The sequence below is a fragment of the Carcharodon carcharias genome, chromosome 4, assembly GCF_017639515.1.
Source record: "Carcharodon carcharias isolate sCarCar2 chromosome 4, sCarCar2.pri, whole genome shotgun sequence".
In the NCBI taxonomy this organism is placed as follows: Eukaryota; Metazoa; Chordata; class Chondrichthyes; order Lamniformes; family Lamnidae; genus Carcharodon; species Carcharodon carcharias.
The window spans coordinates 72,207,625-72,225,546 of record NC_054470.1 but is presented as its reverse complement, the minus strand read 5'-3'; the positions used below and the strand labels follow the sequence as shown (position 1 = coordinate 72,225,546).

The following is a 17,922-nucleotide window of genomic DNA, read 5'->3' as shown; positions in this document are numbered from 1 at the left end:
TAACATTGACTCACTTAACATTGTTTCACTTTAATATCATTAATAAAGTAGTGTCAATATATTCATTTAACGCTGCCAGTTTTGCTTTAACGTTGTTTGCCAAAGACTTCCTCTCCTGTGGCCTGTCTGCTCACATGACCTTTCCCGCAGTACTGCTCATGCCCTCAGTTCCTCTTCGCCTCGCTCCCAGCCTTGCCTCCTGACATTGCTTCCTTCCAACCTTGCCATGCACCTCCACCCAAACCCCCACTCCCATCCTCTGTCCCCAGGGTTTGTTTTCAGGTGCTCCACTTCTGGCTACTGACTTCCATTCTGAACTTATGTTGAACAGCTCCATCTAGTGGCAGAAGTCAGTCAGTACAGGTAGTTCTGGGACTTCAGATGTGACCAGCACAGACCAACTTCTGCTACTAGATGGAGTTTGGCTAATCTAAAAGTGCTGTCGGTGAGTGCTATTACATGTATGGTACGGTATTTCAACCAGCGCATTGTTTTTTCTGGGTGAGAAATGTCCGAAGGAATCCAATATTGATTTCTAATGGAATCTATGATTCACTTAAAGTTGCGATTTTCAGGAAAGCATCCACAACCACAGGACTCCCTGTATGCCATACGAAGTGCTAAAACATCAATCTTTTTACTGTCTTCAAAATTGTTTTTATTTTAATATTCATTGGCAGAGAAACTCCATCTGCTAAATGATCGAGGGACTAAAAGTTAGTCCTTAAGAGATTTGTGTTTTGTTTGGTGATTTGTGCAATACAGGCTAAATCTGAATAAATGCTAGCTGGAAATATAAAGATGGATAGTAAGTGAGTTTCTATAAATGTTTAAATGAGAAAAGAGCTAACAACCTGAACAGTAGTCCTATAGAAAATGAGCCTGTGGAATTTAATAATGGAAAGTAAGGAAATGGCAGGTGAATTGAACAGGTATTTTGCATTGGTTTTCACGATAGAGGAAATGAGGAGCATCCCAGAAGTAGCTGTAAATCAGGAAATGGAAGGGAGGGAGGAACACAGGAAAATTACAGCCACCAGAGAAGTGGCATTGAGAAAATTGTTGCGGCAGGCTGACAAATCCTCGGGTCCTGATGGACTTCACCCAAGAGCCACGAAAGAAGTGGTTAGTGAAATAGTTGGTGTTGGTTTTAATTTTCTACAATTCCCTAGATTCAGGGAAGGTTCCATTAGATTGGAAAATAACAAATATAACTCCTTTATTCAAAAAGGGAGGAAAACAGGAAGCTGCAGGCCAGTTATCATAACACCTGTCATGGGGAAAATGTTAGAAGCTATTATTAAAGATGTTATAGCAAAGCACTTAGAAAAGTTTAAGGCAATCAGTTAGAGTCAACATGGTTCTGTGAAAGGGAAATCATGTTTAACCAATTTCTTGGATTTCTTTGAAGGAGTCACATATGCTGTGAATAAAGGGGATGTACTGCACTTAGATTTCCAGAAGATATTTGATAAGGTGCCACACCAAAGATTATTGTGGAAAATAAAAGCTCATGGTGTAGGGGGGTAACATACTGCCATGGGTAGAAGATTGGCTAGCTAACAAGAAGCAGAGAGTAGCCATAAATGGGTCTTTTTCTAGTTGGCAGAATGTAACGAGTGGTGTGCCACAGGGATGAGTGCTGGGACTTCAACTTTTTACAATTTATATAAATGACTTGGATGAAGGGACAGATGGTATGGTTGGTAAATTTGCTGACGACACAAAGATAGGTAGGAAAGTAAGTTTTGAAGAGGATTTAAGGGCATAGATAGGATAAGTGAGTGGGCAAAGATCTGTCAAATGGAGTAGAATGTTGGCAAATGTGAAATTGTCCATTTTGACGGGAAGAATAAAAAAGCACATTATCTAAATGGTGAGAGATTCAGAGGGATCTGGGTGTCCGCATGCATGAATCACAAAAAGCTAATATGCAAGTATAGCAGGTAATTAGGAAAGCTAATGGAATGTTATTGTTTATTGCGGGGAGATTGAGTACAAAAGTAGGGAGGTTATGCTTCAGTCGTGCAGGGCACTGGTGAGACCACATCTGGACTTTTGTGTACAGTACTGGCCTCCTTATTTAAGGAAAGATGTAAATGTGTTAATAAACCTTCTCTCAACTGCTTCTAAGCTAATACCAGGATTGGGCGGGTTGTCTTATGAGGAAAGGTTGGACAGGTTAGGCTTATATCCGCTGGAGTTTAAACAAGTACGAGGTGACTTGATCGAAACCTTTAATATCCTGAGAGGTCTTGACAGGGTGGATGTGGAGAGGGTGTTTCCTCTTGTGGGAGAATCTAGAACTAAGGGTCATTGTTTAAAAATAAGAAGCCGCTCATTTAAGACAGGTGAGAGATTTTTTTCTCTGAGGGTCATGAGTCTTTGGAGCTCTCTCTCTGAAAAGGCAGTGGAAGCCAGGGTCTTATAATATTTTTAAGGCAGAGCTGGATAGATTCTTAACCTTTCAGCCCCTTGTTAATTATCGGGCGTAGGTGGGATCAGCCACGATCTTATTGAATGGATGAGCAGGTTCAAGAAGCCATGTGGCCTACTCCTCCTTGTTTGTATAGTAAATACCAGGTGAGTGTTACCATAGGCTCAGTAAAACACCTTTGTCTACTTTATGGCTGATTAATTCCAGCTAGACATTTGGGAATGTATTCTGATGACTTGCTGCTTTCAATCAAGCTCAGAGTCCTAGGCCAAAGTTAATAATCATCATCATCAATAAAAATAACAGCAATTATTTGCATTTGTATAGTGCCTTTAACATATTAAAAACATCTCAAGGGGCAAGAAGTTGATATGACTACATGAAGTACAGGATGGCCCTATCTGCATGTGATATTCAGCTATATCTGGTCAGCTGCATTAAATCCATGCTCATCAGCTGGAGCAAAAATGCTATCAGCTTCTGAAAGAATAAGGCCACATCCTAGGCTAATGCATTTGCTGCAAGAGTAAGTTTTGGAACTTTAGTTATATGAAGGATAGGTATAGATTGGGGGTGATACCTGGTGTGCATTTTCTCTTAGCTGGTTTAAGTCTTGTGATCTATGGGTGCAGTATCAACCCCCAAATAATTTTAAGCTATTGAGCATGTCTGTATTTCATATCATGAGACACTCAAGGATAGTTACGATTGTCAAGGCAGAGATTAAAATTTAACTTCAAGGTGCAAATTGGGTGGTAGTGAATTCACCCCTCATTTTACACCCTGCCTAATTTTGCTTTCTGTTGATTTTGTCTCCTTTGTGTTATACCTACCATTTGTCCCTAGCCATCAGTACCATGATATGGCTGAAATAGTCTAAGAATGGCCACTTTAAAATGATCGCAAACATGGAGAATTATTTTCTACACTTAGGATTATCTTTGTATTAAAAGAACACTGCAGAATTCACCAAGGCTCCTTAAACAGCACCTTCCAAACCCACGATCACTACCATCTAGAAGGACAGGGGCAGCGGACAGATGGGAACACCACTACCTGGATGTTCCCCTCCAAGTCATTCACCATCCTGACTTGGAAATATATCGCCGTTCCTTCACTGTCACTGGGTCAAAATCCTGGAACTCCCTCCCTAACAGCACTGTGCATGTACCTACACCACGTGAACTGCAGCGGTTAAAGAAGGCAACTCACCATCACCTTCTTGAGCGCAACTAGGGATGGGCAATAAGTGCTGGCCCAGCCAGCGAAGCCCACATCCTGTGAATGAATTAAAAAAAAGATACTGAAATTTAGATCCTGGCAGTGATCTATATAAATGCTTTTAAATATTTTTTAAAACCTGTTATCCTTTTCCTGTATAACTGATTCTAAATTATTTTTTTAAAATGTTCAAGAAAGGGGAGACATTTTGGCCCATATTACTCAACTTATGGTGCCCATTAAAATTAAATGTTACGGACAAATGATCATTTCTAAAATATAATTGGTCAAGCTGACGCATCCTCTTCAGTTTTCCCCTTTAAGTGTATTTAAACTAAGGCCCACAACAGCTTACATTTCTGTAACATTCATCTCAGCCCTTTACAGTGTAGAGGGGTAAAAATGCTCAGTGGATTATAAGCAGTGAAAAGATAAGGGAGAAATTTGCAAGTTGACAAGAGCTTGGTTAAAGATTTTGGGGAGGTATTTGACAGTAGAGAGGGAGCTAGCAAGAGAAAGATGATAGGAGAAAGCACAGAATGTGGTAGCACTGACTGAATGCTATAAATAGAGCAGAAAGAGACAGGAGTAAGGGGTATCAAGCATTGGAGGGAAGATTGTGTGCACACAGGTAGATGTAGTTTGCTGTGCTGCTTAAAAAAAACTGAACTAGATCAAAAGGCCAGTAGAAGAAGCTGCACTTTCTTACAGGGGCTGTGCAGTTCACACACTTCCAATATGACACTGATCCAAACTTACCTTGGAGCAGAGAAGACTGAGGGGCGACCTGATCGAGGTGTACAAGATTATGAGGAGCATGGACAGGGTGGATAGGGAGCAGCTGTTCCCCTTAGTTGAAGGGTCAGTCACAAGGGGGCATAAGTTCAAGGTGAGGGGCAGGAGGTTTCGGGGGGGATGTGAAGAAAAACCTTTTTACCCAGAGGGCGGTGACGGTCTGGAATGCACTGCCTGGGAGGGTGGTGGAGGTGAGTTGCCTCACATCCTTTAAAAAGTACCTGGATGCTGGATGAGCACTTGGCACATCATAACATTCAAGGCTATGGGCCAAGTGCTGGTAAGTGGGATTAGGTAGGTGGTTCAGGTGTTTCTCACGTGTCGGTGCAGAGTCGATGGGCCGAAGAGCCACTTCTGCACTGTGTGATTCTGTGACATGCTCCCACCATCTCAGCATACCAATGTTGCAAAACTTATTGCTGTAAGCAAATGAACATTTCCAAATACAGCTGGTTTAATAATACGGTCCTAAAACCTAACTTTTTCTTTTGGAATAGGAATGAGATATCATTTACAATCTGGGATCGATGGACCATTTATGGAAGAGAGGATTTCACGCTGTTAAATTTCATAAATGCTGTCAAAGTAAGGAACAACTTTATTCAAATTGTTTGTAATTTCCCATTTGATGGCGTTGAATTTCCAAATTATCATGTCTCAAGCAGAGTTTAAAGGCACATTTATACCATTACTTGTGAAATGTAAAGCACTTTTTACTTCAGAGAAATGCAAAAGTCACTGTGTGGCTCCACTGTCTGTATCTAATCTACCTTCAGTATGCACTTGTAAGAGGCCTTTTTGAGAGGTGCGCCCCAGTCCACTTGGACTTGATACACTCACATCTGTTATCTTTGTCATGGCAGTTGCCAAGCACAGTCTTGATATCTGTGAAATGTTCTCTGCAGTTATGCACATTACAATTAGATAGTTTACAAGGTATTCACTTGGAAGAGTAGAATGTATAGCATAGCATTTGGCCCACCATGCCTGTGCCAGCTCTTTGAAGCAGCTATCCAATTAGCCCCTGCTCTTCTCCCATAGCCAGCTAGAATTTTCTTTTCAAGCATATATCCATTCCCTTTTGAAAGGTACTATTGAATCTGCTTTCATCATTTCAGGCAGTGCAATCCAGATCATCATAACTCTCAATACATGAAAAGAAATTCTCCTCACTTGTGGTTCTTCTATATTTTAAATCAGTGCTCTTTGTGACAGACCCTCCTGCCAATGGAAACAATTTCACTTTGTTTACTATATCAAAACAGCTCATAATATTTTGAACATTTTTATCTACCCTAATGGGAACAATCCCATCTTCTTTAGTTTTTCCACATAACTGAAGTCCCTCATTCCTGATACCATTTTAATAATTCTCCCTTCCACCTGCTCTCAGGCCTTTATATCCTTCCAAAGGTGTGGTGCCCAGAATTGAGCTACTCCAGCAGAGGCCTAACCAGTGATCATAAAGGTTTACCATAACTTGGTCTTGTGTCAAAAACATAGGTTACAAAGATTGTTGAAACCTTGTGGAAAACCTTGATTTGGATGAGTGTTGGAACCTGGAGAGGTAGACACATCACTCAGGGCCAGAACTCTTCCTACTTGGCTCCAGAACACCCTGCAAGCCAGTTTGTAGGAGGCCCTACGTCTGAAGAAGAGTCATGTGCACTCAAAACATTAACTCTGTTTCTCTCTGCACAGGTGCTGCCAGACCTGCTGAGTTTTTCCAGCATTTTCTGTTTTCATGTAGGAGGCCCAGCTGGTCAAGCAGCAAATGCTTACCAACACTGCTTGCTGTTAGCTGGTTAAACTCCAGCAGTAGTCTGAATTCACTTGTGACTTCTTGAGCCTTGACTCTGCCAACCAGTGTCTAAGTTTTCAGGACTTGTTTCCCTGTGGTAAAAGTGTGCACTTCATATTGGACAAACAAAAGTCTTACAACTCAGAATGGCAGTGTTTTTGTTGTTTTGCTTGATTTGGAGAATCTTAAATATGGTGATGGGTTTCATCACTGTTATCATGACAGTTCTGTTGTTCCAATGTAATGGGGTATCAAAACTATGCACAGTACTCCAGCTGTAGCCCAATGAACATTTTATGTGATTCATTACCATCATCACTTTGCTATTGTATTCGATGTTCATGCAGAAACCACAGAATCTTATTTTTCCATTTTATGCTGCTTTGCACTGCAATCGGCCTTTTAAAATCTCACTTTCTCTACTCCATCAAGAATTACTTCATTCAGGTTAATACTATACTTCTCCTTTCTACATTTTTTTGTTGCAATTGTCCATTTTTTTCAGAGTTTTGGGGTTCTGGTCAAATAACTCTTTCACTCCTAAGTTCCAATATTCTATTCTTATTCTAATAGGCTGTGAGCACTTCTAACTTTTTCCATTTCTTATGAAAAGTCACAGATCTGAAACGTTAACCCTGTTTTTCGCTCCATAGATGCTGCCTGACCTGCTGAATATTTCCAACATTTTCTGCTTTTATTTCAGATTTCCAGCAGCTACAGTATTTTACTTTTGAATGAAGTAAATCATCTGATTTTAGGTTTTGGTTGAGGGATAAATATTAACCGAAACACCAGGGAGGACTGCCCTGTTCCCCTTCAAAGAGCACCTTGGGATCTCTTATGCCCATCTGCTCTCATTAAGCATCTCTCACTCAGTAATGCGCTTAGCTGTCAGCCTAAATTATGTCCTCAAGTCTCTGAAGTTGGGCTTGAGTCCACATACTTCTGACTCAAAGACAAGAGTGCTGTCACTGAGCCACAGGTAACACTTAATCAAATCAAATTTTTGTAGAATGCTGGGAGCAAAGAGTTTACTTGATTACTGATCTCAGACTCACTTACAGTGTAATGGAGACTACTTCCTTTCACTGCAGGAAAGATACAGCATTGAGCCAACTATGGTGGTTCACGGAGTGAAGATGTTGTATGTACCAGTCATGCCAGGACACGTGAAGCGACTAAAACTAACGTAAGTAAATCACAAATAGCAAGGTGGAGTTGACTAGTAAAATAATTAGTATGGTAATTGTTGAAAATGTACCGCAATTATATTAGACACTAGGCTTCCGTGGGCTGAAGCCAGCTGCAATGTCCATGACCAGGGTTGTAATCCAGACAGTGTGATGAGGTGAGATCTTCCCACATTTTCTGTCCTTGTGGGCTATGTGTGAAACTATCCAGGATACTTTCGCACACAACACAAATCAGCCCCCAAATCAGCATAAATTGACAATCTCATTTAGAAATGGTACAGAATGATAAGGGTGACAAGTGGAAAATATCACTGCAACTGGGGTGTCATTCTGATTTTGAAGTTGAGGCACAATATTTGGCTATATTGGAGGGAAATTTACCCAGTATGATTCTTATTATTACTGGGGAGCAGAGCATTCAAAAAGAGTCAGCTTTATCTGACCCAAACAGACTAAGCTCATGATATTTATAGTTGTAAACAGGTGGGAAATCACCTTTTCCCATCTCTTCCATCTTCACTAAACTGTTGTGATAGTAAGATAAAGAGATCAGTTTGATTACGTGCAAAAATGAATTTAATTGTGCCATCACTGGCTCAGAGATTAATGGAAAGTGACAGTTCAGTATAAGCTGGTTACTTAGGTCTAATGGAAATTAGACATATCAGGCCTGTCATGAAGAAGGAGAGTTGATGCTTCTTGAGAATTTCCACTGGAACAATGTCCTGGAGTTTCCATTTCACTCAAGAAGCTATGATTTTCTGCCCGTTCATTTTACTTATGGGTTGACAAGCACAGAAGTGGAAAACCTCAGTCAACTTTTAAGTTCAACACTCTAGTACAAAACTGAAGGAATGCTACGAGGCAGGTGTGAGTTCAACCGAGGGCCCACTTCCCCCCTCAGGCGGGTGTAAAAGCCCACAGTACAATTCAGAGAAGACTCGAGATGTTTTCCCAATGTCCTGTCCAATCTCAGTCATTGTCAATCTACATGATGCACTTGTAATACACTTTGCGAATCCAGCTACAAAGGACCACTTTTGGCTGAGTGAGGAAAGGGACGGATGGTATCTGATCTCTGATTAAACTTAAATCATTTAAAGTTTTACATTCATGTGGTTATTTTTCCATTGCAGAATGCAGAAGTTGGTGAAACCAGCATCAGAGAAGAAGTATGTTGATTTGACTGTGTCTTTTGCACCTGAATCCGATGGTGATGAAGATCTGCCAGGTCCCCCTGTGAGATACTATTTCAGACCTGAAGAGAATTGAGCCCATGCTTGCTATGGATGCTTCAGCCCCTTGAACCAACTTCCACAGAAGTGGAGAAGCACTCACCTAATTTGCTAAATTGTTCTGTTTTATTGTGATGTAAATGTCTCTGTAATCTCCTGCACGTCACCCAATGCAGACTGCCTTAATAGCGGCAATAAAATCGATGTTTTCAAATGATTGTCCGCATACTGTGTTATGATGCAGTCAAGACAGTCCAGTCCCATGAGCATGATACATATTTTTTTTTGTATAGATTCTTCTTTCACTGCTATAATTTAGCTTTGTTAACTGCTGTTTCAAAGCGAACAAAGTTTCATGTTGTCCTGCACCAAAGATGTATAGCAAGTTTAAGAAAGAGGGGTTCAGCATATCTACCATGGACTGCTTTAGGAATAGACTGTGGCTTCATGACTCAATTACTCCATTTTGATCAAGCATTCCTACGAAATATATCCCCATCTTGTAATCTCAAACCTTTAGTATAACAGTGTAAAACATTTTAAAAACTCAATGATTTCAACCCTACTTTGGTAAAATATTGAGAGCAGATTTTTGCAGATTTTAAAAAAGTGCACTGAAATTTCATGTACAAATCTTTTTTTGCCCATTTATGTGCTTATTTTTGCATGTTGTTTTGGCCAGGCTAACAACCTTATATCTGCTTTTTTCAGCTACTACAGGCCATAATTTTTATACATGTCCCCTTAACATAAGTCTTGGACCAATGTAGCTTAAAGTTAAACTAACTGAATTGCTCCTGTAATTTCTGCAATTTTGTTCGGATCACAGACCATTTGGGTTTTTATAAAAATCTGCAAAAAGATTGTGTAAGGTATGTTTATGTAGGCCAATTTATTTGTAATTTAGCATGGTGATTGTTAAAATCTTGTTTTCTTATATCTACAAACCACACTGAGTTTGTGTTAGTCAGTAACTTCCGCATTGAGGAGATAAGTGTTATTTGTACATCTTGATACTTGCAAGGTTTTTTTTTAGTTCTTTGTAAATAACGCAGTAATCTAAATTGCAGGTTTTAGCTTCACTTAATTTTTTTAACATTTTGTTTAAAATATGATATTGTGATTAGTATGTTTAGGATTGGAGCACTGATTTGAAGAGTTACAGTACAACGCTACCACAAGTGCATAAAATTCCCTCTTTCGGTTGTAAAGAGCTCTGGGACCCTGAGGCCCGATATAAATGCAGATCTTTATTTCTTTGGAGTGTCGACCGTAGTTCAATGGTAGCATGCTCGCCTTTGAGCCAAAGGTTGTGGGCTCAAGACCTACTCCACAGACCTAAGTGCAAAATCTAGGCTGATATTTCAGTGCAATACTGAGGATGTGCTGCACTGTTGGAGGTGCTGTCTTTTGGATGAGACGTTAAACTGAAGTCCTCATCTGCCCCTTGGGGTGGATGTAAAAGATCCCATGACACTTGAGCAGGGAAATTCTATTTGGTGTCCTGGCTGATATTTATCCTTCTACCAACCATCACTTTTAAACAGATTATCTGGTCATTATATAATTGCTGTTTGTGGGAACTTGCTGTGCATAAATTGGCTGCTACATTTCCTACATTACAATGGTGAGTACACTTCAAAAGTACTACGTTGGCTGTAAAGTGCTTAGGGGCAACCTGAAGTCATGTAAGGCACTATGTAGGTCCAAGTTCTTTCCTCATCTTTTTTGCCCAGTTGCCCATCCTTGGATTCAGGAAGAATTAGGGTGTATTTTTAATTTACCCAGTCATGTGTAAAATTGGCATTGTAGATTGGCTGTCTGTTATTTAAACAGCCCAAATTTTGTTTCTAATGAAACCAAATCCTTGAAGAGTAAATTCGGTGACAACAGTAATAAGCCAACCAATCCACAATGGCAGTCTTTTGCTGTGGCAGCAAGTTGAAATTCTGTCCCCAAAATACATAGTCTACGTGTCCCTGCTGAGACACATACATCTTAAACATGATTTTAAATCTCTTTTTCTGCAGAGCATATAGGATAGTGAATTTCTTTCACTTCACATATAGAATCCTCAGGTTGCTTGAGGAGTATTCTACCTAGATTTTCACTTTGATGAAACCAAACACTGTGAACTGAAAATTTATCTAATAAGGAAATAAAATAACTTTCAACCAGTTTCTCTTGTAAAGTTTTATTGATTTTAGATTTGGAGTAACATGCCAGCACCTCATTGTGATACCAAACATATCCTGCTTGCCTGGTACTGTACTTTTTTGATGCAAGTAAGACTGCAGCGATGACCTTCCCCAAAATGAAGCCTCCCCACCTGCTATAACTATCACCACTTGTCCTCCCGAGACTACCATAGCAGTAGTGTGGCCCTTGTCACCAAACCACACTTCAGTCTATCCCTCTGGTAATTTCTCCTCCTTTTGAGCATCTCATCTTGCCTCTCATTTAAAATCTTCATTCTCTACTGCCCACCCAAATATCTCCCTCATTTCTTTCCCCCCTCACTGAACAACTTCGCCGAATTCAACCACCATCTCAATTCATCATGCTCTCTCCCATCTGTGGTAACTGTCATCTTATCCTCCCTTAATCTCTCCCTCCACATAAACTCTCATTCACAGCTACTCCCTTGACCTGCCACCTCACGTGCTTTCACTCCTCTCGTCATGTCACTTATAGATAAGACTTTCTCTGATCTCTTTCTGGTATTGCTCTCCATCCATACCCCCCTCCCCAACCCTCCTGCCTTTTGTGTTCAGCCCTGGAAAAACAATTTCACCAATTTGCCCACAACTGCACTTTCAAAATCACTTTGTTTAGCCTTTCACCCTCCATTCACCATATTTCTGCAACTACCACACAACTACACGTTCATCTTTGATGCCCTAATCTTCATTAAAACCATTACTCTCACCCTGGCCAATCTCCTAGCATGGCCCTCATCTTCACTCCTTTAAGTCCAAGGGACAGACTTGAAAGGATATGGTATACAATTGGTTTACTCATTCACAACCATATCTGGCTGGACCACATAAAGTACTACAAGTCCTACTCTCTGCTAAAAGCACACACTGGAATGCAAAGATAGCTTCAGATGGCTTTTATCTGCTGCAAATCGTTGTCATAAAGTCCTTCACCCTCACCTCCAACAAATGTGAGGAGCTCATGGACATTATCATTAAGGTTGAGATCATAAGATCAGCTGTTTCCCTTTCTTCAACTAGCCCACTGGTTGAACCTTCCTTGAAGGTTCCCTCCTACCTTATCTCTGAACTAGCATCTTCCTCTAGTTTCTCTCCTACTTCACTTTGTCTTCCCTGACTTCAGCTGGTCCGTGAGACCTACTTCCTGCTCCCTCAAACCTATTCCCATTAATCTGCTGACCACCCAATTTATTTTCCTGGTTTCCATGCTAGCTGATACTGTTAAACTGTTAACAGTTCTCTTTCTCAGGTGCTGTCCCCTTGTCCTTCAAATCTGCCATTGTTATCCTCTCCAAATAAAATGACTCTTGATGCCTCTATCCTTGCAAACTACACCATCTGCAGCCTCCCTGTCATCTCCAAGATTCTTTAATGTGTTGTTTCCTAAATCCATGTTGGTCTTTCCCAGAAGTCCATGTTTGAATCCCTCTAATCAGGTTTTCATGCTAAACTGGCTCTTATCAAAGTCACAAATGACATCCTTTGTGACTGAGAGTAGCAACAGTAAAATTTGACCTGTTGTAGCCTTTTGACTCATAGCCATCAAATCACCTGCAATGGTTTCATTCCTGCCCAGCACTGTTATCTTTGGTGTCCTCCGAGGCTCCATTCATGGACTCTTCCAACTATTTATACTATTGCTGCCCCTGCGCAATGTCATCAGAAAAATAGTGACAGTTTCACAGGAACACTATGACAGCCAGCTCTACCTGATCACCATTTCTTTTGACCCCTCCATTATCTATACTATGTGAGAAATTTCCTCAACTTGATACTGGGAAGACCAAAGCTACAGTCTTTGTTTATTGCCCCAAGCACTATTCCCTAGCCATGAGCCCATCAGTCTCCTTGCCAATTGTCTAAGACTTTTCTCGTGGTGTCATGTTTGAACCCAAGATGAGTTTCCAACTGCATATCTGTGCCACTAAGACGCTTTATTTTGCCTGTGTAACATTGACCAAATCCGTCCCATCTCAGCTGGTGAAATCCTCATCCATTCATTTATTACCTCCTAGACATGACTTCCATTGCTTTCCAGGCTGACCTCCTACCTTATACTGTCTGTAATCTTGTGATCATCCAAAACATTTTTGCCTGTGCCTTAACTCACACCAAGTCACATTCACCTAACAGCCCTGTGCTCATTGACCTACAATGGTTCCCTTTTGGGCAACACCTAATTTTTAAAATTGTCATTGTTCAAACCCCAATATGGCCTCGCGCCCAGCACCACCAACAACCGCCCCCCCCCCCCCCAACCAATCTCTGCAAAGATCTCCAGTCTTGCAACTCTCTCTGATACATGCAGTCTTCCAATCACAGACTCTTGAATGTCACTATTGGTGGTTGCACCTTCACCTGCCTGGTTCCTAAGCTCTGGTCCCTAACCCTCTCTCCATCTCTATCCCTCTATCCTTAAATTAAGCCATTCCTTAAAATCTATCTTATTGACCAAGTTTTTGGTCATCTGCCCAATACCGCTTTATGTAGTAGTGTCCAATTTTTTAACCCTCCTTTTAAGCGTATTGAGGCATTTTACTGCATTAAAGCCATTAGATAAAGACAAGTGTTGCTTTTTTTCCTGTGGTCCATAAAGGTGACAGAAGGGGGACAAATAAGCCCCAGGTATGAGGTGCGCTGGCTGGCCAAGCACTGAAAGGGGATTCCCAACCCAAATACCAGCCCACACCACCTCTACTCTCAGCACATCTTGTGCAGCCACCTTTCATTACTTGCACTTGCTGTCTGAGAAAATAGAAGTGAATTGAAAATTGCAGAAGTCAAACATTTATGCTGGAAGGCTGTAAAGTGCCTGATAGAAAGGTGAGGTGCTGAGGCTCTCCAGTGAGGAGCACTGGAAACCATTTACTTGCCCTCATTCATACACAAGCTACCCTCACTCTCTCAGAGTGCCAAGAGAGACTTTCATTATTGCAAGATAATTGTATAAAAAAACTATTCTGCATTCAACAAAGAGCAATTATGGGAAATCAGTGCAAATTACACAAATGGAGGCTCTTCAAAAGGTGAGGAGGAATGTGGATTCCATCATAGCTTTAAAACCTGGGAAATTTTCACATGATTAGTCTTTATTGAGCATAAAATGGCTTTTGTGAAATTATTTTGCTGAAGTTTATTTATTTACAAGGGCAAGGACACTCAGAACCACAGGAGTGTGTAGCCTCAGGAATTTTTTTTTTTTGCCCTCAGTTGCTTTTCAACACGATGTGATTGTGGCTCCCTGGCACTTGTTTTCTTCAACTTTTCTGTTGCCTCTGGCATTATCAACCTCTCCATCCATCTCCAACACCATTCCTTCATTGTTCGCCTCTTTGGCATCGCCCTTTTATGGTGGCTCAAAGGTTGGTGTGGGAGGAATGGGTTTCAGCTCATGGGGCACTGGTAGCAGGGAGCTGTTCCAGTGGGACGGGCTTCACTTGAACCGTGCTGGGACAAGTGCCTGGTGAATTGAATAACTAAGGGTGTAGAGAGGGCTTTAACCTAAATAGAGGGGGAGTGCAGGTTGGGAGGTTTCTGGAAAGGGGAAAGGTAGGGTTATAAAGCAAAAGGATATGGCAGCATTGCAGGTCAGCTATTTGGGTAATGTTATCCAGAGTGTGACAGGAAGGGACAGAGTGTACAAACACAAAAAAACAGCAGCAAATAGGGTCAAAGGGGGAAAAATGGTAAAAAGGCAAAATTAATGGCTCTTTACTTAAATGCATGCTGTATTGAAAACAAAATAAATGAATTAACAGCACAAATAGAGGTTAGTGGTTATGATCTTATAGCCATTACAGAGACATGGTTACAAGGAGATAAAAGCTGGGAACTAAATATTCAAAAGGACAGGCAGGAAGGAAAGAGTAGTGAGGTAGCTTTGTTAGAGATGGAATAAGTATGATAGCAAAAAAGGACCTTGGATTGGAAGATGTTAGAATCCATGTGGGTGGAGGTAAGAAATAACGAGGGGAAGAAGACACTAGTGGGAGTAGTCTATAGGCCCCCTTACGTAGCTATACTGTAGGACCGAGAATAAATCAGAAGATAATGAGGGCATGTAAAAAAGGCAACGCATTAATCACGGGTGACTTTAATCTTCATGTAGATTGGGAAAATCAAATTGGCAGAGGTTGCCACAAGGAAGAATTTGAAGAATGTATTTGGGCACTTCCTAGAACATGTTGTGGATCCAACCAGGGATCAATCTATTTTGGATTTTGTAATGTGTAATGAGATAGGTTTAATAAATAATCTCAGGGTAAAAGATCCTCTGGAAAATAGTGACCCGGACATGGTAGAATTTAGCATTCAGTTTGAGAGTGAGAAACTTGGGTAGGAAACAACTGTGCTAAACTTAAATAAGAGTAATTACAAAGGAATGAGAGCAGAGTTGGCTGGAGTGGACTGGGAAAGGAGTTTAGCAGAAAAGACGGCTGATGAACAATGGCAGACATTTAAGAAAACAGTTCATGACTCACAGCAAAGATTATCCCAGTGAGGAAGAAGGATTCAAGGAAGGGGATAAACCAACCATGGTTAACCAAGGAAGTTAAGGATAGTATCAAATTGAAAGAAAAAACATACAATGTGGCAAAGATTAGTGGTAAGCCAGAGGATTGGGAAGGTTTTAAAACGCAACAAAAGATGACCAAAAAAAAGGGGAGAAAATAAACTTTGATAATAAACTAGCAAATAATATAAAAATGGATAGTAAGAGATTATTTAAATATACAAAAAGGAAGAGGGAGGTCAAAGTGAATATAGGCCCCTTAGAGAATGAGGCTGGGGAAATAATAATGGCAAACCAGGAAATGGCAGAGGAGCTAAATAAATACTTTGCATCACTCTTCATGGTAGAAGACACTAATAGCATTCTAAAAATGCTAAATAATCAAGGGGCAAAAGTGGGAGGAAATAAATACAATAACTATCACTAGAGAAAAAGTCCTAGGGAAACTGATAGGGCTAAAGGCCAATGAGTCCCCGGACCTGATAGGTTGCATCCTAGGATATTAAAGGAAGGAACTACAGAGATAGTGGATGCACTGGTAGTAATCTTCCAAGAACCCTTAAATTCTGGAAAAGTCCCAGAGGATTGGAAAACTGACAATGTAATACTGGGTGAATGTAATACCCTTATTCAAAAAGGGAGGGAGACAATAAACAGGTAACTATAGGCCAGTTAGCTGAACATCTGTCATTGGGAAAATGTTAGAGGCTTTTCTAAAGTATGTAATAGCAGAGCATTTAGAAATGCATAATATAATCAAACAGAGTCAGCATGGCTTCACGAAGGGGAAATCATGCCTGACAAATTTATTAGAATTCTTTCAGGAGGTAACAAGCAGGATAAATAAAGGGGAATCAGTGGGTGTAATATATTTGGATTTCCAAACGGCTTTCGATAAGGTACTGCACATAAGGCTACTTAATAAGATAAGAGCCCATAGTGTTGGAGATAGTATATTAGCATGGATAGAGGATTGGCTAACTAATAGAAGGCAGAGAGTTGGAATAAGGGGGGCATTTTCAGGATGGCAACCTGTAACTAGTGGACTGCCACAGGATTCAGTGCTGGGGCCACAATTATTTACAATATATGTTAATGACTTGGATGAGGGAAGTGAATGTACTATCGCCAAGTTTGCAGATGACACAAAAATAGGTGGGAGGATGACACAAAGAGTCTACAGAGGGATATAGACAGGACAATTGATTGGGTAAAAGCTTGGCATATGGAATATAATGTGGGAAAATGTGAGGTTATGCACTTTGGCAGGAAGAATAGAGGAGCTGAATATTATTTAAATGGAGAAAGACTGCAGAAATCTGCAGCACAGAAGGATTTGGGGGCTCTCGTGCATGGATCACAAAAAGCTAACATACAATAGAAAAGGCAAATGAAATGTTGGTCTTTATTTCAAAGGGAATGGAATATAGAAATAGGGAAAAGTCTTGGTAAAACTATACAAGGCACTAACTAGTTAAGCCACACCTAAAATACTGTGAACAGTTTTGGTCCCTGTGTCTAAGGAAAGATATACTGGCATTGGCTGCAGCCCAAAGAAGGTTTACTAGGTTGATCCTTTCTTATGAGGAGAGGTTGAATAGGTTGAGCTTGTACTCATTGGAGTTTAGAAGAATGAGAGGCAACCTTATTGAAACATATAAGATTCTTAGGGGGCTTGACAGGATAGATGCTGAGTGGTTGTTTCCCCTTGTGGGAGAATCTTGGACCAGAAGGCATAATCTCTAATGGTCGCCCATTTAAAACAGAGAAGAGGAGGAATTTCTTCTTTCAGGGGGTAGTGAATCTGTGGAATTCTTTACCGCAGAGGGTTGTAGGGGCTGGGTCGTTAAGTATATTCACGGCTGAGATAGACAGATTTTTAATCAGTAAGGGAAGCAAGGGTTATGGGGAAATGTCAGGAAAGTGGAGTTGAGGATTATCAGATCAGCCATGATCTCATTGAATGGCGGAGCAGACTCGATGGGCTGGATGGCCTCCTTCTGCTCTTACATCTTATGGTCTTATGCTTCCAATCCTCCCTGTTGTCACATCAAAAGTATTACCTTGTCTCCAATGACTTCTCATTATGAGTCAAACCATTTTTTGCTGATCTACCTCAGAATTTTATATTCAATCCCTCAGCAACATCTACTAGAAGTATGAGATCAACTTTCATATGTATGCCAATAGGTGTTAGCCATGGTTCAATGGTAGCATGTTATGCCTCTGAGTCAGAAGATTGTTGGTTCAAACCCTACTCCTGGGACATGTTAAATCTGGGGTGAAATTCCAATGCAGTAATGAGATAATGTTGCACTGTCAGGACTGCTGTTTTTCAGATCAAATGGTAAACTGAGGCCCCCATCTGCCTTCTTAAGTGGACATAGGAGAATCAATAGCATGATTTGAAGAGGATTAGAGTTCACCTCGTGTTACTTGCTCCTCCATCTATACCAGGCTGTTGCCACTGCTGTCAGCACCCTTTCACACAAGGTGAGCTATACATTC

General features: G+C 40.7%; 1 protein-coding gene across 1 annotated transcript in view; it reads left to right on the top strand.

Annotated features, from left to right (window-relative positions):
* uba6 (ubiquitin like modifier activating enzyme 6) overlaps positions 1–8,896 on the top strand; it is a 136,205-nt gene extending 127,309 nt beyond the window's left edge. Inside the window, exons 31-33 of the mRNA XM_041186377.1 lie at positions 4,951–5,038; positions 7,349–7,443; positions 8,584–8,896. Of these exons, the coding sequence (XP_041042311.1) occupies positions 4,951–5,038; positions 7,349–7,443; positions 8,584–8,719 (319 nt within the window). The 3' untranslated portion in view covers positions 8,720–8,896. The remainder of the gene's footprint in view (positions 1–4,950; positions 5,039–7,348; positions 7,444–8,583) is intronic.
* Positions 8,897–17,922: the final 9,026 nt, after the last annotated feature.